Here is a 19,870-nt window from a genome sequence, read left to right as displayed (position 1 = left end):
GTCGTGCTTGCTGTAGGTTAATCATAAAACGGGAGGCAGCTGCTCCGAAACCACGCGAGGAAATTAGCGATTTCGGTCAACTTTCATCTTTGCAACGACGGTTTTAACCCTGTTGGAATTATACGAGACAATTTTGTACGAGGAATGTTACACGTGTACGGTCGTAGTTGTCAATTATACCAAATTTTCTGGTTATTGTTAGGTCAAGGTTTTATTAGACGGATATTTTGAACGAAGAGTGAGTCTCGGTGAGAATATCCGACCAATAACACCTTAAATTTGTTCGTTTAATTTCCTACATTTCTTTCGTTCAGACAGGATCTCGGTAAGAATTTATTCTTACGCCGATATCAAATTACCCCGATAGTTACGAGAAAATAAACAACGTTCAAGTTAGTAACGTTAACTTGAGCAAACATTACGAGTTAAATCGTTACTTCGCAATTTTAGAATGAATTTGAAGGAGGTTGTTGTTCAAAAAATGAGCACGATTTGCTCTATTCAGGTTTTTCACAAATTTCAGATAATCTTAAATTTGCGAAATAACAGTTTTTCCTAAACATATATTGTGACGCTAACGTCATTAACTTCAACCTAATGAATATACAGTACGAGTGACCGTACACTGAGAGAAATTTTTAGTCCTTAACTATTTTCATTTTTTACCATGATCGAAAAATATAGTTCTAGGTAAAAAATGAAAATTAGTTATCTAGCTGTTACCGAAAAGTCTGGTATCCGTTACTGTTCTTTCTCATTACGATCGCTGTTGCTATATTTTCTTGCAACTGTTGCGAAAATTTTTTAAGTAAGTTTTTTTAACGATACTTGTTTTACTGAATTTTTCTAGTTACTGTAACAAATGAAATTTTTCTCAGTGTAATCAAATACATAGAACAGTAACACATAGGTGCTAGATTTTCCGGTTTCTGCCTCAAAACTCATTTTCATTTTAAACCCAGAACCACGTTTTTCGGTTCCGGAAGAAAAAATTCAAACAGTTGAAGACGGTATAAACCGAAAGACTGATTACTGATAGCAGCGATATTTGAATAATGAAATCACAACTTCCCGTGAAGAACGGTAACTCGATGAGATAATCAAATAAATCCTTGACTCATACAACTGTTGTTCTTCTTAAAATTCTAAATATCATTACTATATTATCGTTTTTTTCAAATAACCACAACGATTTCGTTTCCCTGCTTCTGTATATTGGTTCACATTATACACACGATATATAGGTATTTTAATTAAGAGACTTCCGTCTTTATTTTATAATAATAATATTCTTGCACTCGGTGAGCAGATAGACTGTATTATACATATAAGCAGAGGTCGTGTATCGTTTTACCAAGGATGGATGTATGAAGAATGAACATATTGTACATAGTCATCGTGTACGCAACGTATATTACATTATACACAGCAGTGAATTTGCGATCACTCTATGTCGTTTAAACAAATTTGCCCGACAAATTTTATCTCGGCCTTTTCGACCTTCCACCTTAACCAGCTGTGTGGACATGATAGATTATCGCCCCGATTCAGAACCCCTGAGATCGTTTGGCGAAAAATTTGTGACAGCGTAAATCCGTTGCTGCAGAAACTCGATTTCACGATCTGCCCAGTAATATCAGTAATAGAAAAAATTTTTATCGTAAAATTTCACGTTCGTTATTTTCATTCCAAGAATAACGATTCAATTAATCAGGCAAGTCAGAAATTCTTATGTACCGACAGCAATCGATGAGAGAAAAATAAATTAGCTCGAGAAATGTGTAAATATTGATTATTACTTTCAGCTGTGAAAAATTGATGAAGTGTACAAAGTTAAATTTGTGGTTTGTTTTTTTTTTTTCAATTTTTTTATAGCATCTATTACTTTTATGCGATAACTCGAAATAAACTGAAATACTTTATTGAACCCTAACGACGCGGGTAAATTGTTAATCAATTTATCGAACGTGTTTGCATTTTTACAGGTTACGATTTTGTTCGTCGAGGATCGATAGATACGTGAGGAGATACATTGCAGCACTCTTTGGCAAATTTTTTTCTATCAGTTTTACGATTGAATAATTAATTTACAAAACAAAAAAAAATAAATAAATCTCTGCAAGACATTTATCAAGTGAATTTTATCTTCGCGAAAATTTTGCAGCGCTGACTCGAAGTTGGAGAGATGCATTTGAAGATAACAACGTATAAGAGATAAAATGATACTAAGTAATGAAAACGGTGTTTCGATTATGGGTTCTGCGCAGGAGATTCGTTTCGGAGTCGGCTGCCCGTCTTTCAAACAACCCGTCAATCCGTTTCTATCTTGAACAGAAGCAGGGCGGTTTGAACAGTAAGCTAACTAAGAAAAGCACATACAATTTACACTGCGTTGGTAAAAAATGGAAGCTGTACGAAATAGTTAAGATCTAAGAAGAAAGGAGAAAGAAAAAAAAAACGTAGCAATCACTTACTCCAATACGACTCTAGTTCAAGAATAATAATTGAAAATGAGAATTAAAAAAGGCTGTGACTGTCTACGATCAAAAAGTTTCAATAGGATCGAAAAAACACCGTATTTTTTTTTTTTCGCTGCATAGTTATATTCATTGCTTGAATTCGTCTGGGGAATATTTTTGAAAAAAAAAATGGCACTTGCAGACTTTATTTTAATTCTCTTCTTCGATTATTCAGAGGATTTCGGCAAGTAAGTGTAAAATTCGAAGCCACGATGAAAAATTTGCGGAAATATCCGAGGGGTTATAAAATTCGCTCACGAGTCGACATCGAATGACCCCAATGCATAAAGTTGACTAATTTGCAAGCCGTGCCATGCTTTCGACGCGAATTCACCTGCGAAGCGTTATCGATCTTTCGAACAACCTGCGTAACACATAATTCTCTAAGAAATCGAAAAAAAATAAAAATTTCATGAACATAATAAGTAATAAAAGCTCGATATTATTAAAAGAGCGACTATTATTGTAACACCGCGCATTCGGTCAAGGTTCCAAAAAGTAGACTAGTACAACTTAAGTTGTAGGAATATAGCTTAAGTTGTACATTATTCGCAACCTTGTCGCATAGTAGCGTGCACAATGTATCGGCAATTTATTCGAATATGAGAGTGATGAGAAGAGAGGGAGGTGAACACAAGGATATTCATCGGTGACGTAATTCGGCACAAAGGTTGCGGTCATCAACTCGTGATTCACATTTCACGTACGTGAAATGAAAAAAAAAAAAAAATAAAAAAAACAGCGACATACGTATCGTGTAGCGTTCAATTAAGTTACTTTATTATTATTCTTATAACTTCTTTCCCTCCCCCCCCCTTTTTTTTTCTTCTTTTTATTTAAACTTAGTGATCGTTGGAATACTTCAAGTGGGTCATCGTTTCGTTCTTGGAAATATATATATATATACGTATCTACGCGTATGTACGTGCTGCCTGACGATGTGTTTGAAGTAAAAAAAAAAAAAAAAAAAACACGAGTTAGCGAGTATAAGAGAGAGAATGAGAAGAAGAGATTAAATCTTGAATAAAAATAAATCGCAAGTAAATGTTGTTGGCCTGATTTTCTCTTTTCTTCAATTATCTTCGCTGCTGCTGCTGCTGCGAGAAGCTTACTTACTCCAAAAAAGATTTCAATTTACACGAAGTATATATCTGTATATATATATAATATGGCCTGTGCGACAGGAAAAGCTTGAGGACTAGATACCAATATCAAGATGTTATGCTTGCGCATAAAATGATAACCGTATTGCGAAGAATGACTATTGAATTCTTCGTAGCAGAAATCATAGAGAGAATAAGAAGAATAAAAGAAAGAAGAAGGAATTGTCCCGAATATCTAACAATTCTATACCCATAGATATACTTGTACACGTACGTGATATGTTTATTTTGAGAATGTCGGGAGTAAGTGAACGGGGCGTGATATTTTTGACAAAAATAAAATTATGCATGATACTTCGCAATCGTTGTGGTCTTGCGAAAAATAAATTTCCTCTAACGTCTCCTATGACCACTGGATGTCCTTACGGTTACTGCTATGAACAACATATATTTTATATAGGTATATTACACGTAGACTATTCAAAGGCAAAAGAACGCGAGCGAGACAACGATTGTGATTTTTTTACCCCGACTGATAGATCGATTTATTTTTTCTTAATGATTACTCCAACGCTCGGATTCACGGGAGAATATAAATAATTTTGGATTATTTATTCTCCTCTGCGGTAGCCGTTTCAATATGATGTTAATTTTGTAAGTTCGTCGATTTGGCGCAGAATTCATTCGTTAAATTGAACATTTAATCGGCTGATATGTGTAATGGAAATGAGTGTGGGGTGAAAAATGCGTCAACTGTTCCGATTCGAAACCGACGTTTCGGACTGTCCATCACGATTGCTTTACGCCGGGTATTCAAAGGCGGGAAATCCTACGTTTAAAATATGCACTCGTTAGCCGTACCCGCGTAATCGTCACGTTACGATATAATTTCTCAGTTGGAATATTTCATTTCTTCCCTCTTTTTCGCGCTGCACGCATATTTGCCAAATGAAAAGAGGCAAGAAGCAGCCGAAGAGGGTTCAACCGAAATAAGTTTCTCGAACAAACTGGGGTAAGATCGAAATCGGGCCCCGGGATGAATTAGTACCTAATTCTATCGAGTAAATCGTTCGAAGGTATCGCGTGAGTTGATGGGAAACTGATCGTCATTTATTATTACCCATGTCACGTCGGTATTTGCGCAGAGTGAATAAAGTTTCCGGGAAATAAAAGTTGACGCGACTGGAGATGACGATGAATAATCGGAAATATGTACGTATCGGGAAGTTTGCGACGGGATTGTCAGAACCGAAAGCGTAGGTAGGGTAAAATGTGTCAAAGTGTGTTCTTGTCGCGCATCGGACTTCGGTATGTAGGTTTCTGGTGGTTAAAAATAGCAGGTTGATATTTAGAGGAGGCCCTTTCTAACGGTGTCGATTATTCAACTCTGACGATCGGTTGGAGACAATTACATTGAAACAAATGAGAAATAAATCAGCGGCACGCACCGTACGCCGAGTTTTTAAACGTGGGTGATCGAATAGGTATACGGGTATTGCCTTTCTTGAACCAGAGAGAATAATTATTATTGGGCAATCGAAAACGCCCACTTAACCACGCCGCGATTTCTTCCTGCGTATACACACAAGCTTCCTATTCTCTCTCATTCACGATAGATATATTATCGCCTTCTTTTATTTACCCAGTACTATTCATCGCACCTTCGGGGATACTTCGCGTAACTTTAGGTATAGTTATGTGTACGTTAAGACTGAGTTAGAGCGGACGAAACTCGGAGTTAAAGTCGAAAGGCTCTCGAGGAGTTACTATAAATAGAATAAAATTTATACCTTGCTCTGAACTCTGGAGAAAAATTATCCTCTTTTTGTTGCAGTTCCTCTCCGGTTACTCGGCCTTACATAAATTGTAGAAAAGAAAAGATAATATATACGTATATGCCTGTATGTGTATCGTGGTATATAAATATATATCGAAATAAAAGATAAACACACTATTTACACGTCGGCTGGTGTCCTTTCTAACACCCCTAACACTGGGTCCTTGTTTTGTTTTTATTTATCGACGATATCACTCCGGTTTTTATTTTCCACCTCATTTTATCAGACATTTTCCGAGCAGCGATACGCCACACAGCTCAAACTTTGCCACCATCTTTATTTACTAATTTTGGAATTGAAGTAGGGAACGCGGAACCGTGAACCAGAGTGGCGCTGCTCTACGGGCGGGAAATTCGAAAACTACCATCGAATATGTAGGAAGCCATTGTAATTGTTTACATTAGGTCTTTCGTTTATTTACTCATTTGATAGCGAAAGATAACGAATTATCGCTCTTACTTTGCGCAGATAAACATGTTATTGAAACACTGACGAGTTGGTTTCTTCAAAAAATGATTATATCCAGTATCGGTACGCTGTCACAGCAGATTTAAATCTACCCTAGTTTTCCATGCAATGTGTTGTAAATGTGTTTAATCAGCGTTATTCCGTCGAGTTATGCAATGGTCACGCATCATCGTGTTGCATGAAACAACAATCGTACAGATCACGCCCTTGCAGTGACCAACCATTGATCAGATTCCGTAACTGACTTTAGCAATTAAGCCTAAAATTACATTTACCCTCGTTGAACATACGAGTCCTTCGTTATAAATGTGGTTGACCGCACTATATGTGTAATATAATTAAGATGAAAATTACGCTTGGCTCAGAGATTTTTTTGTCGTATATATTAGTATGTAAGTAGCTCCGTAAATTTCGGGGGAATAAGATCACAACGTAATCTTTGGCGACGATCAATAAGGCGGGCAAACTTCCTCGTTCTTGAGGAATTGCATTGTATTCGAAAGAACCGCATATTATTTTTTGACAGCTATCATCTTTTGTTACGGAATGACATTGCGGGATGCGAGATTGACGAGGCTTTTAATTGGCTGCGCAAAGCGAGCCGTATCTATATGAACTTGCGTGGCCAATCAGAGGCTGTCCTTGGCATTGCGCGAACGACTTACGCAGAAGCTGTAGGCATAGGTGGTCGTCCGAAGCGGTCTGAAGTACTGTGGAGAACAGCCGTCTGAAGTGGGTGGGAAAAAATAATAGTTCGACTGGTTCCGCGGTAGGTGAAAGATACCTTCATCAGGCAAATAATGTCACATCAAACGGGAATCAAAGGTAACGATGAACGAGGTATGAGGAAAAAACGAGGTGGAGCTATGCGATCGAACGATATTTGTGTTTGAAATCGTTTTTCGAAAGATTACGAGCAATTTTTTTTTAACCTCAAAACAGGTCGCTCTCGCCTCCGTTTTTTCTTCTTCCTTCCTTCTCTTTCTATCTAATTAGTGATTTACGTTCGTCCTCTTTTTTTTTCCAGCCAACGAAGCGCTCAAGAAATTATTTGCCAAATGCCGAGATGGAAAGATACGCGTGCTCAAAGTTTCCATCGAAAACGGTGAGGAAACCTTGTAATTGTTTTTTACACTTGTAATGGACTTATATGATACCTTGTAGCTCGTTTTTATTATAACGATTCCCGGTACGCGACGCTTATCGCGAAATTTAATGCTTCCCGTATAGACAACATAACGAGAAACTCGTAAAAGTTCTATAAATAAAATGTTCATGCTAGTTGCTGCATGACCTCAGCCAACCAATTTTTAACACACACTCATTATTTCTCTCCCTCTTGCTGTCATTCACATTTGACAGTAGACTAATTGGTAATTACAAGCTGAGTCTACATATGATTCCTGCTGCCAAACGAGCCAATCTAACTCAGGGTTTAACCAGGCACCTGGGCATGCTATATTACTCAAAACTTGATCAAGTTTAATCATCAAATAATAATTTCAGAGGAGTTGGTACCTGCCTTTTCTTCCAAGGCTGTCGGGAAATGGCAGGACGACTACGACAAGCTGATAAAACCGTTGATTGTCGAAAACCAGCCAACCTACATCCTTTATCGGCTTGATACAAAATCGCCTGACTCCGGCTATGACTGGTTGTTCATTTCTTGGTCACCCGACACTGCGTCTATAAGGCAAAAGATGCTTTACGCCTCAACGAAGGCTACGCTCAAGCAGGAATTTGGAACGGCTTCCTTCAAGGAAGAATTGCATGGCACAGTCCCTGAGGACATTACGCTAGAAGGATACCATAAGCACAAAAGGAACGACGCTGCTCCCGCGCCCCTGACAACAGCTGAAGAGGAGCTGGCTGAGATCAAGAAAACCTCTGTACACACTGATTACAGTGTTGAAACAAGACAGCAGACTTTGAGCGGTGTCGCTTTTCCTGTTACGGAAGAAGCCAAGCAGGCCATTAACGACATTGGTAAAGGAATTACCGAGTATGTTCAGCTGAAAATCGACCTAGAAGAGGAGAAGATACATTTGGTCATGGCCTGTGATGTCTCATTAGATAAACTGCCAACTAAAGTGCCAGCTGATTCTGCCAGATATCATTTATACAACTTCAAACACACTCACGAGGGTGATTACATGGAGAATATCGGTATGCATTCTGCCCTTTATGAACTATTGGCTCACGTGTTTGGTATTACTTGATGAAAGGAGATCATTTACACTGTATTTCTGCAATAACAGTTTTTTTTTTACAACCTTGTACTTTATATCTTCCAGTTTTCATATACAGCATGCCCGGGTACAGTTGCAGCATCAAAGAACGAATGCTGTACTCTTCGTGCAAGGGACCCCTTCTAGATCTTATTCAATCGTTGGGAGTCAACATAATCAAAAAGGTGAGCCAAATTAAGTTACTCTATTCAAACGCTTTCAGGGTCGCAGCTTTGTGGGTATATAACAGGGCAATGCTCGACGAGAACATGTATTTTTATCTTGGGTGACTGAAATTCCTGGAAATTGAATTTCAATAATCTCCAGCTTTTGTACAGAACAGATAATCTGAAAAAGAGACCACTGTTGCACACTTTTGTAAAAAAATGAAAGGAAATCAACAGGAAAAAATTGTGCAAATTACATATTAGCCAGATGTTGGCATTACATTGTTTCGAGTTGTGTAATTTGTAAAGTACATATAGAAACTTATAAAGTACCATTGAGAAAAGTATAGCAGCAATTTCCATTTTCCAAAAGTGGGCTTGCTTACTAATTTTCACACTTGCTTGTGATCACATAACGGATAACGCGTAAATTTTAGAATTAATTATTGGAAAGTAATGAAATTCATTTAAACTGTGACAGTGCAGGGAATTTATTGGACTCAGAGAAATTAGTTTGTGCCGACTCTACTTAGTTATGCAAATATATGAAAATTTAAAAGGAGAAATCGTTGAAATTGATTGGATATTTGTATATAACGAATCACAGTTGGAAGTAAATAGCGGCGAAGAGTTAGCGGACATGTTGGAAGATCCTCCTACCATAAAAGAAACTGCAGCAACAACTCCTGCCACTCCGTCAACACCTTCTGCCCCTCCACAAACTATACCTGATAAAAAATCTAAACCAAAACGCTCGTGCGTCTTGAGTTAACAGGTTCTCCAATTAATATTTGCTGCTTCAAAAACGGTTCTGACATTGCAAAGGGAGGTGATATGATTTCCACTTGGAAACATTAAATTTGCAGTTAAAACTATTATCGATAAACTACGTCAACCTCAAATTTGTTAGGAATAACAACAACCACAAGAACAACGCATGCTGATTACACCACAAATTTTGATTTTCCAAGTTAGGAAATATTGTTTTTATAAAATTTTCTACATGTTATTGTGTAGATTGAATTGAAGTTTGAAAACATTCTAAAAGTAAACGCATTTACTGATACCAACATCTCTGGATTATTAGAATTAGTTGTTCAAAGTGATAACATGCATCTATTTAGTAAATTAGAGTAGACCAAATGGTGTATTTTTCTAAATTCTAATACCAAAATTGGTAAGCCAAATTCTTGTCTAAGTAATTCGTATATACTATATATCTCTGGTACAGAGAGAGAGAGAAAAAAAAAAAGAAAAGAATATTACGTACAGAAAATATATCTAATAACTATTTAGATTTGTTTTGAACGAGTATGATGTATCATTTTTTTATTCGTTTGTTTTTTGGAGGGAGATTATTATCAACTTTCATCGCAACAAATTATACGTCTCAAACAGTTTGGAAAATAGGCCCTTACTGCTGGGTTTTTATGACAAGTTCGCATCAAAAATATTTTACTAGTACATTATTTTCGTACCTATATATTAATGTTAGTACACTTTACATATGAAGTCGCATTGTAGACTCGATAGCAGCTTGGCGCTTTGTCACTTGCCGAATTTTAGCCCTTAGGTTTATTGAATATAATAATAATGAAATTGTCACGTGCCAGATTTGAGTTAATGCATTAACTGGAGGATTTTTACCTTATTGGAAAAGTCGTGCATACATAACCAGAATCAAAAAACTATATATAAAAAATATTTAATCAATAAAAATATTATATTATAGTGATGACAAATAAAATAAAGTTTATTTCTCAGGTAGCTTGCACTAACGAATACGTTTATTGATTACTCAAATTAATTCAGAATGGTTGAAACTGATAGATCTGTCGCGATCTTTGCCGTTTGCGAGTTTTAACACGTAACAATGAGAAAGAAGAGCAACAAAGCAATTACTCGCACATAGTTGTTTAATGTATAAAAACCCAGTATATAATATACCTTGTCTCAAATTAGTTCCTAGTCTCAAATCAAGTGATACGTACATATAAGTTGTCTATTAATGTCTTTAGATGAAACTTAAGGGCCTTAATTCCAAACATCAATGTCGACACTAAATAGAATTTAAGCGGTGTAGGACGGTATTGTTATAATTTAGTATTTTCAGCAAGCCACATATAGCTGAATGTGATTATTAGAGAGTTAGGAAAGAATTCCATGTGCTCTAGCTAGCTAACGCCACTAACCTGACTGCTCTGCATATTCTAATGATAACATTGTGTTGACAAATGATAAAAAATGTGCAAATGTTATTGTTTAACGTCAGAGTTGAGCTATATTCATTCCACATTATCGAGTTATTTGCATTTTAATAGTGACGATAACAATATATATGTATATAATATATATTATATATATATATACATATTGCGTTATATATATTATACTCTATACTATTATATTATATATAAATAATATGACATATTAAAATTCACAAATATATATACGACGTAAGACTGAACGCAGCACATCCCACTTGCTGTATATCTGTGAGCCTTGAGTGCGGAGTAAGAACCAAACAATCCTTATGATGCGAATCAACTGATTGTTTCAAAATTCTATCTCAAACATTCGTATCTTATTTAATCTGGATTTTTTCTTTAAATCGACAAAGCCATTTTATGAACAACTATGTTGTTTTTGAACTGTAATTTAATTTTCTAAAATTTGGATCAAACATCATGGATTATTTTTTTAGCGGTTGAGATTTTCGAAAAATCTAATATTAGAGCCGAGAAATAATGGATTTGATGTACCTATCTTGTTTTTACCAAACGAAATCAGATGACTCGATTCTTATTTCCTTACCCAACAATTTTTACCAATTTTTTTTTTAAAACTAAATACGAATATCTACTGAATGTATTTATTGCTATGCAAAATATTGACGCAGCTGATTTAAATACAGTTTAAAATCATATGTTTCTTTGAAATCTTGAGTTATTATCGAAGAATCATTTCTTATTAGTTACACGATATTAATAGATACATCTTATCTCTTGACTTTCCAAGCACTTTGGGTTGATGTCCAATGGTTAAGAGTGATATATCTGTATCATTGCCTGTAAGAATCATTGCCCAATCTTGTTGCACAAAGCTTTTTTTTATCACTGATACAAGTATACCTTACTACACGATAAATATTTCCCCAGACATGATATCAAAGGAATATAAAACGAAATTGGAAATTAGATGTTCTATGATTAACGATACAATCAGCGAAACTGATCAATCGTGATTCGAATTTGCCAAAATTGTTATATCTATGTATAAAGTTAGCATAATATTGATCAAAATTTACACAGTTATACAGAGTGGGAGAGTTGTCAGATAGGCAACAACAAGATGATGATATTCGAGAGGCATTATATTTTTCGTGACGTGTATTTTTTAACTCTTGTAGCTTTTTATAAGCGTTTTAGAAATCTTTGGATTTTAACTTATGATCTGGGACTTGTTAAAAAAGAAGAGAAACATGAAATTGAAAGTATGCAAATTTACGTGGTCACTTTTTTTGCATTTTTATCTACCTTTGATAGAAAAAATAATTGTGAATTCCTAATCCTATCGTAGTCACAAACTATCTTGAGAAATTGCCCCCCCCCCCCCCCCCCCAGATCCCCCGCCACTGTTGAAATAACTTTTTGCAAGTATATGTCTCAACGCTCAATGTAGAAATACAATGGCGATTGATTGAATTCATCGAATTTCCGAATATGATATTTCCTGCATATTTTTTTTCTATCTGAATAGTAAACCATATAAATATGAATAACAGAAACGATTTACGGTATTATTCATATCACAAATTTACATGGGCTGTTTTTGTGGAAAAATCGTGATCATCTAAGTTTTGTATGATAGAACTATACTAAAATTTTTTCGGGCCCAATGGTTTTCTATACGACGCTCAAAATTTGAAATTGTGTTCCGATATATGCATAAGGGGGAGACGCACACGTTCGCCCAGGCGCAAATTATGTTTATAAGTACCACTGTTCCAGGCCAGGCCTATTCTGTAAGATGCGTTCATTGTATTGATTGATTATTTATAAAGAAAATTTTGTTAAAAACATTATAGGTTCCTTCTTATGAACAAATAAATTGTATATTCTTGCCAATATTAAATATATTATGAATAATAAACACAATTATACAATTTAAAAAGAATATTTCTTGCTTTTGTCAATATCTTACTGTAATCCACAGTTCTTTCAATAATTTTATTTCGCTATATACGTATATTGTAAATGAAAATAGACAAATAAAATTCAATAGGTGGGAATGAATGCCAGGGTGATAACATCATCGTACGGGTACGTAATAGCGTTTAATATTTAGTAATTATATTTTATAAGCTTACAGTATAGGCCTGACATTGGTATACCCTGATTTTTTATTGTAAATTATTTATATCCAATCGTAACATTTGGATGATAATTTGAGCTTGAAACGTCCAAGTATCTCTATTTCTTGTTACTGAAAATTGTAGAAATTTAATTCTGTTTATGCAAAATTTTTCGGTCTGTAGCTTGAGATTGATGACGGAAAGGAACTAACCATGGAATTTTTGCAAGAGGAATTACATCCGAAAGTCAATTTGCACCGACCTAAGTTTGCCAAACCCAAAGGTCCGCCAAACAGAGGTGCTAAACGTTTGACCAAGATTCAAACTCCAGAAACTGCAGAACAAGAAACTTAATATAAAACTCTGATGAATTATACAATTAGGACAATAACAAATTCAAGCAGGCTGTAAGATTTTAGTAAACTGCCCAACGCTTTATTACTATTTATTCCGCAACATTACTCTTTGCTTAATTTTGACTGTCAAATTCAGTGCTTTTATTCACTTCCAGTACATTTCTCGTTTATTATTCATCCAAATGGGAAAATTCGGTTTTCGTTTTATAGTGTACAATGAAATATTGATCGAATGAAGTTGACTAGACAAGAACTTTTTTTTTCTATACATTTCTAATTTGCATATCGTATATGTCGTTGATTATCAGGCCTATTCTGTGAGCATATGTAGTATTTATTGCATACACGGTAACGACTTTGCTAACTTCAAAACTATGCAATAAACAGCTGCCTCGAATTTCCATCAGAACTTATGTTTAGTATTGAGCATGGAAATTTTCAGTATTAATACTTGCCTGCAGAATAGGGCTCATAAAATATCGAATTAGGAATATCTCTCAATGTTTGCGAATTATGACCAGTGTTCTATCAAGAATATTTTCGTTTCATTGTGAACATGCATGCTGCTGTAGATCAGAATTTTACATTCAAATTATTCGATTAGAGGGATCAGTAGACATTTTTCAGCAATTGCTCAAATTTGATTATGTATTTTATTGGCACAATCGGTATATAGTTTATTGCAGTGATAGAGAATAAGATTAGCGATTTTTATAATCATTATATAAAAATTGTGTTATCCAAGGTATCATAATTTAATCACTTGCAGGAAATTGCATCAATTTGAAGGATTGAGAATTTAACATGTTATAATATAACAAATTTTTCAAGTATTGGGTTAGACAGGTGTAACTAATGTTGAAAATAACGTAAAGAAATATAATTCGCACATGATCGACACCCATTTTCTTAAACGTACTCATATACAATTTTAGCAATTATAAAAATGTGCCGTTGCCTTAGGTACTAGTGAATTAAGTCTGCATGAGTTATATACATATAATGTACTTTAAAGAAACAGAAAAAACCACATATTATTATTAGAAATTATTAATTAAATTATAATTGTTCTCTGAACAATTTAAAATAAATTATAATTATGTATAACAACGAATAAAGTCTAATATCTACAAGACCAATGGAAATAGACCTACCTAAATTGAGTGACTATGCTTTACTTTTCTTAACCTCTTGCTCTTGCACCTCTAGACTTTCCACTTTTTTGTCATGCAACATTTCGATGTCTGTTGGCTGCTGGATAACGCGACTCATAGAACTCTGAATTCGCCTGTAATGAGAGAAAATACTTTAATTAGAACGACTTATTCATACACACTGTACGTAAGTGAGCTAAAAATACTTGAAAAATGATAACGGCACGTTCAAATCAGTGACCGTCTCTCACTTGTCTCTGCTCTTCTTCCAATTGTATTGCCAGTATCGGATTTCCTCCATCGTCGTACCACTTATTTTTAACAATGCTAAACACAATGCACCAGCTACACCGCCGAAAACTCCTCCCACAGCTCCGCCAACAAGCATTGCTCTCGGACCCAACATTGTTTTATACATCGCTCCAGTTATAGTACCCGCAGTTACATATTCTAAAAGAGATGACTTGCCACGATAAACTGCGATCGAGGTTGTCAGTAATCTACAATTTTAACATACTTTTAGGACGACTGTAGTTGGCTAAATCTGAAACTCAAAATATTCTAAGATACTAGATTAGCTTGTTGCGTGAAATTTTAGCGTAAGATTCTCACACATAAGAGCCAGTGAAAAAGGCGATTCTCCATGCCCAGTGATAAGCACCCTTGGCAAAACTGATTGTAACAGTATCTTGCAATTTTCTTTTCGCCTCGAATATGTTTGTGAATGCTGTCGCCTGATTTCTCTCCATGAAATTTACATACGCCATACGTGAATTCAGTGAGCCTCCATATACGAGTCCAACAAACGTTCCAAAAAATGTTGCTTGTACAGCGAAGTGCATTTCAGGACTTCGGTTTCCATACTCGCTGTAACGTAAACGGCTGCATTATTTAATGGATTGACAAGATAGAAGACAATTCGATGTGCGGATGTCAAGAAAGGAACAAAGAACAAATTGAAGGCAACAGAGGGTAGAACGATTTGAAAAGGGAAAAAATTAGTTTTGAGAATGACACATGAAAGTGTCGTGCGTTGATTGTAACAAGCGGGATAACGAAGGTCTACTATTAATAAAACAAGTACATACTCGAGACTGTACATGTTTCTTAACCTATCCCAGCCGGTTTCATTTTCGTTCGCATCAGAGTTAAATGATTTGGCAGTTTGTACAGTTTTATCGGGTATATCATACTGCCAAAACGGTAAATGTATACCTATCAGATACGGTATTCGTCTTCCCGCGACATTTAACATTTTGTAGCTATTGAATTGGGAATTGTTGGTCCTGATATCTCTGCAAGTCAATGGATGGTGCGATGTAACATAACCTAAAAATACAACTCAAGATACAAAATTTTGACGACGCCATTGGCCAAACTAGCAGTTTAAAATATCTCGAAAATGTCAGGGGCATGCGCGATGGATGATCCGCTCTCTCGGATTTTCCGCAATTGAATCAGTGAAGTAGTCCGAGGTTAAAAAAAAATGAATGTTTGTTTTTTGCCGAACAGGCAGCGGTAAAATTTGGCTAATGATTTTGTCACGGGAAGAAGTTACCTTAGACCTCAATAAGTTGTTTCAGCTTAACATTCACGTAAGAATTGCATACAGATCTGCAGCGAAGATGAAAAATCGATGCTGAAAGGTTGAACATCAAAAAGAAGAGGTTGATTTTATACATAGATGTTGCCGTTTTGTAGGCAGCGAATAATCACACAAGGCTTACGGGTTGCAGACGTTAAGGCGCGATTCGGTAACATCGATTATTTAAAACTTGAAAGCTACCGTAGTTGTATGAAAAATGCATCACTGCAGTTTGCTGTACAGTACAGCAATGAGATTAGAGGCTAGATTTATTACGGCTGGAAGGAGAGGTGCATATAAAATGCACCCATTTATATCTCTTATCTTGACTGAGCCTCCTGCAACGTTTCACGTGCTATAGTTAAGAAAATTCAGTTCAGATTGGTAAGATCAATTCGTTGTTGTTAGAAAACTATGCAATAGAATCGAATAAAATAATTTGTTTCAGTTTCGATAAAGATTCGAAAATAGATACCTTAAGTTCGAACCGACTGCTTTTATATTCCTTCTAACTTTGGCTCGAGAAGAATGGTATTAACTATTTATGATTCTTGAGCATACTTGGTGAAATTCTGACATATATCCAGTACAATATCACGAGTAACAGCAAATTACTAAAAAATCAGTAAGTAATGATTTTCATAAAAAACTGAAGCATCACATGGAAAAATTTTGGAATTAATTTCAGCGATAATTGCGTTATATCGTTTGAATATATTCTCTTGGGCATTGAATTGTATATTGGTCACGGGTATAGTTTATCGAAACTTGGATATTTTAAATTATATTCAAAATCATAGTTATTTTTTTTTTTACGGAATTTAAATCGGAGGGTAGACCGGAAGCTGGAAATGGTGGTGAAAAACGGCGCACGATGCTAATCCCGTGGTTCCCTCAGTGTACCGCTAGGTGTGCTGGCAGAGACGCGCCGTGACGTAACGGCATTACATCAGGCTTCTTTTCCACCCCCGAAAGCCGGGGGCAGGGATGAAGGAGGGAGACCGTCGGTGGCAGCGAGGGCCGGGGGAGTAGAAACTCGCACGTCAATAGGACCGCCGGCGGCTGGGGTGTGGAGGGGGCGACGGCCGGCGTGTGCCAGGGGGTGGAAAAGGTAACAGGGGCGATAGGGGTGGTTTCCGAAGCGCCGAAGAGCGAGGAACGGCTGCGAACCGTGTGGTTGTACCGCGCAACGCCAGTGTCACACTAAAATGTGACTCGACGCAACGAGCACAGAACCGAAATTCCATTAGTTTAGGGAAAAGCCGAAGTATTTGAAAAAAAAAAGGAAAACAAAGAAAATATAGAAAAAATAAATAAACCGAAAAAGTGTGCACCTTGGATTATATGCATCCGTTACACCGCTGACCGATCGCTAACACTAGTCGGAGATATAATACATATCATTTTATCCTAGTTGAAAAAGACTCTCGCGTAGTCGTTGAGGGGGGTGAAAGAAAAAAAAAGGAGCAAGCATAAAGAAACCATATATATAAGGAAAAATACAAATAAAAAAAAAAAAATAAATAAAAAATATATATACATATATGTTATGGTTAAAAAGTTAATAATTTTAATTATATAAAAAACAAAAAAAAAAATAAAAAATACAATTCTATGTACACGCATATCTACGATACGATATTAAATTATAAATTCATGTTGTAAGAAATATACCGCGTTAACGTTAAACGGGGAGGGGGAAAAAAAAAAAAAATTATATTCGTTGAACGTAGCAGTTGGCTAAGTTATAATTACAGTGTGGTGATTTTGGAAATAAAATTGGTTTTCTATTTGTTTTACTTGTTTCTTTTGACGCAATAAATAAAGGATTGATAAATCTGTGATTTGTGTCGCGAAGATAATATTCTCGGGAGACTGGTGCAGGCAACGGGTAAGTCGAATACGTACAATTAATGATTCAGCTCCCTCAAACCGTATTGCATAATGTATATAACGTAGAGCCACTTTGTCAGAGATACAAACCTAATAATAGACTCGCAAAAACTAGACTGATAAGGCAATTAGGCACGTATTTAACGACAAAATTACCACGACCAGTCGGAAGGGTATACGTCCTATGAATATACCCATGAATTTCTACCTGTAGCTACGACAAGACGATCATTTACAAACGTAAACAATTAGCGGTAACGTGACACCTCCGTCAGTATCCAAAAAATAAGCAAAGAAGACGAGTGACATCTCGAACGTGTATGGTTGCTTAATCGATACAATTAAAGAAATTTTATGAAAATTTGTCGCGTTTCCGGGCCGATTGTAAATAAAGTCTGCGATGAATAGCCTGTTTAGTTAAGTAATTTATCGTACTTCAGAATGTTTCGAAGTATATTTTGATTTTTTTTTTCTTACGTTTCCTCCAAGGATTCTGTACTCATTCTGAGATACGAGTAGAGTTTGCGGTAAACGAACTTCGATATTCATCGGGGTTCCATTTCGTCCGATTATGTCTTGTTTCGTTCAACAACTCCCCGTGCATCATTAACATAATGCAGTTCTCCGCAAGAAGGGCAACGGCAGCGCATAACAAAGCTGCATAGTGTCAGTTTTCAGGTCTCGTACCACCCCACCTGCATAATTGATGATTGTTCGTATCAAGGTGCCCGTTTTCCCAGGGCTCTGTGTACCTGACCATTTTGTTATAAGTGAAAAATGCGGATCGATCAAGTTTCTACACCGTTCACGACACTGAACAGAGTGGTGGAAATTTACGAATTACTCCTACATCGTTTTCAAAAGCGATATGATATGAATAAATATTCGATTTCACTCAAGTCCCGGTTGCGGGCGTCCCTTCCGCTGAGTGGAACCGTGTAAAATTTAAATCAGACTCCGTTGTACCGGGCTTTCGACAAATTCGGAAGCATTAGGCGTATACGCAGAGCCGAAATATAACTGCTTTCCGAATTGGCTCGGGGTAAATTACAACGTACCGCAGAGGCGAGCCGGAGGGTTGATCGGTGGTTAAAGCTCCTTCTTTGTTCTCTGCGAGTTTATTGCGGGGGCGAAATGTAAACTGATAACGGGATTCAAGATGCCCTTGTTTTCGCTTCTCTTGCCGAGGCTCGGCTCCATTGATGTTACCGATTCTGCACGGAGAACCTTTTGATACGAATGTTTGCTTTATCGCTTGCTAATAATTACAATAAAATTTAAAAATTTAGGGGCGATCGAGGTACCGTAATAGTCACTAGTCCTACCAATAATAGAAGATCACACTATTTCTTTACGAATCATTATAACCTTGTTCCAATTTTAACCGACGGTTAGACCCGCCATTTCGTTAGTTCGCGGCAATTTGGATGACAAGTCCATGATCTCACACACAGGAGTGAAGCGCTACGTGTTTTTTTTTCACCCGTGCACGCCGAATTTTAGCTTACCATGACAGCACCGGAAGAAGGAACACTGAAAGGACCTTCCTTTCAGTCAGACAACATGAGCACACAAAGCAGCCCGATATCGGTTACGTTGCATCGATATAAGCATGATGCAATACTACTTGTTTACTCTCATATAACAGATATAACGTAACTCTAACCGACTAAAGAACATCGGTTACGTCGCATCCATATCGACGACTGTAATGTAACATTTGTGAGTTACTCCTATACACCAGATTTAATAGATGTGGTGTAAATTCTGTGACCAGTTGTTTATCACTGCAATGTTACGCAAGACCCGATACTTGACTATAATGTTACTGTTCGATCTTGGAAATGTAACATGGTTACATGCGTGTTACGTACCTACCTGTTACCCTGATCCGAGAGAGCCAATAGCTCCAAGTAACGAGACGGTAGCTTGGGACTAGCCAACCATACAGCGTGTTACCTTGGGTTTGATAAACGTTATCTTAAGATTATTATCTTAAGCTAATTGCGTCTGCCAAGAGGGTGACGGTCCAACGCCCGAATGTGATCAAGAATAAATTTCTACCCGGGATTAGGATATTGGCTTCCAAGCTCATGTCCCAGTCCCAGAATTCGTACTTTGCTTCGGCAGTGATAGAATCAGCTTTTACATAATTTATCACGGCTACGCAAACTTACGATGTTTAATTTGATAATGGAAACGCGT

The 19,870-nt window shown here is 36.4% G+C and overlaps 4 protein-coding genes across 8 annotated transcripts in view; 2 read left to right on the top strand and 2 right to left on the bottom strand.

The window, feature by feature from the left end:
• The window catches only part of Nuak1 (Nuak family kinase 1), a 29,015-nt gene extending 23,281 nt beyond the window's left edge, over positions 1-5,734 (bottom strand). For both annotated transcript variants that reach the window (XM_046623920.2, XM_046623924.2), the window contains exons 1-2: positions 5,575-5,734; positions 5,413-5,476 (exon numbers count right to left, since the gene is read on the bottom strand). The gene's annotated coding sequence lies outside the window, so the exon portion shown is untranslated. The remainder of the gene's footprint in view (positions 1-5,412; positions 5,477-5,574) is intronic.
• A 722-nt stretch (positions 5,735-6,456) lies between these two features.
• Positions 6,457-13,031, top strand: twf (twinfilin actin binding protein). 2 transcript variants are annotated; one of them, XM_046623938.2, is made up of 5 exons: positions 6,457-6,753; positions 6,956-7,033; positions 7,435-8,094; positions 8,223-8,341; positions 8,931-11,953. In XM_046623938.2, exons 1-5 carry the CDS (start codon positions 6,729-6,731, stop codon positions 9,093-9,095), a joined length of 1,047 nt encoding a protein of 348 aa, XP_046479894.1. In that variant the 5' UTR covers positions 6,457-6,728; the 3' UTR covers positions 9,096-11,953. The 2 variants fall into 2 exon arrangements, with proteins under 2 accessions (XP_046479894.1, XP_046479893.1); XM_046623937.2 differs by lacking the exon at positions 8,931-11,953 and adding an exon at positions 12,861-13,031 and having other exon boundaries at positions 6,464-6,753.
• 140up (RPII140-upstream gene protein) lies at positions 12,222-18,276 on the bottom strand. Of its 3 annotated transcripts, none has more exons than XM_046623942.2 (4): positions 18,143-18,276; positions 14,800-15,054; positions 14,439-14,687; positions 12,222-14,321 (listed from the first exon to the last, which is right to left on the bottom strand). In XM_046623942.2, the coding sequence occupies exons 1-4, from the start codon at positions 18,166-18,168 to the stop codon at positions 14,201-14,203; spliced, it is 651 nt and encodes a 216-aa protein (XP_046479898.1). In that variant the 5' UTR covers positions 18,169-18,276; the 3' UTR covers positions 12,222-14,200. The 3 variants fall into 3 exon arrangements, with proteins under 3 accessions (XP_046479898.1, XP_046479899.1, XP_046479897.1); XM_046623943.2 differs by lacking the exon at positions 18,143-18,276 and adding an exon at positions 15,746-15,871; XM_046623941.2 differs by lacking the exon at positions 18,143-18,276 and adding an exon at positions 15,276-15,541.
• The window catches only part of LOC124217829 (solute carrier family 7 member 14), a 41,272-nt gene continuing 38,322 nt past the window's right edge, over positions 16,921-19,870 (top strand). The window contains exon 1 of the mRNA XM_046623925.2: positions 16,921-17,663. The gene's annotated coding sequence lies outside the window, so the exon portion shown is untranslated. The remainder of the gene's footprint in view (positions 17,664-19,870) is intronic.

This window comes from Neodiprion pinetum, chromosome 4, assembly GCF_021155775.2.
Source record: "Neodiprion pinetum isolate iyNeoPine1 chromosome 4, iyNeoPine1.2, whole genome shotgun sequence".
NCBI lineage: Eukaryota > Metazoa > Arthropoda > Insecta > Hymenoptera > Diprionidae > Neodiprion > Neodiprion pinetum.
Note: the sequence above shows the minus strand (reverse complement) of the source record. Positions and strands in the feature narration are given on the sequence as shown.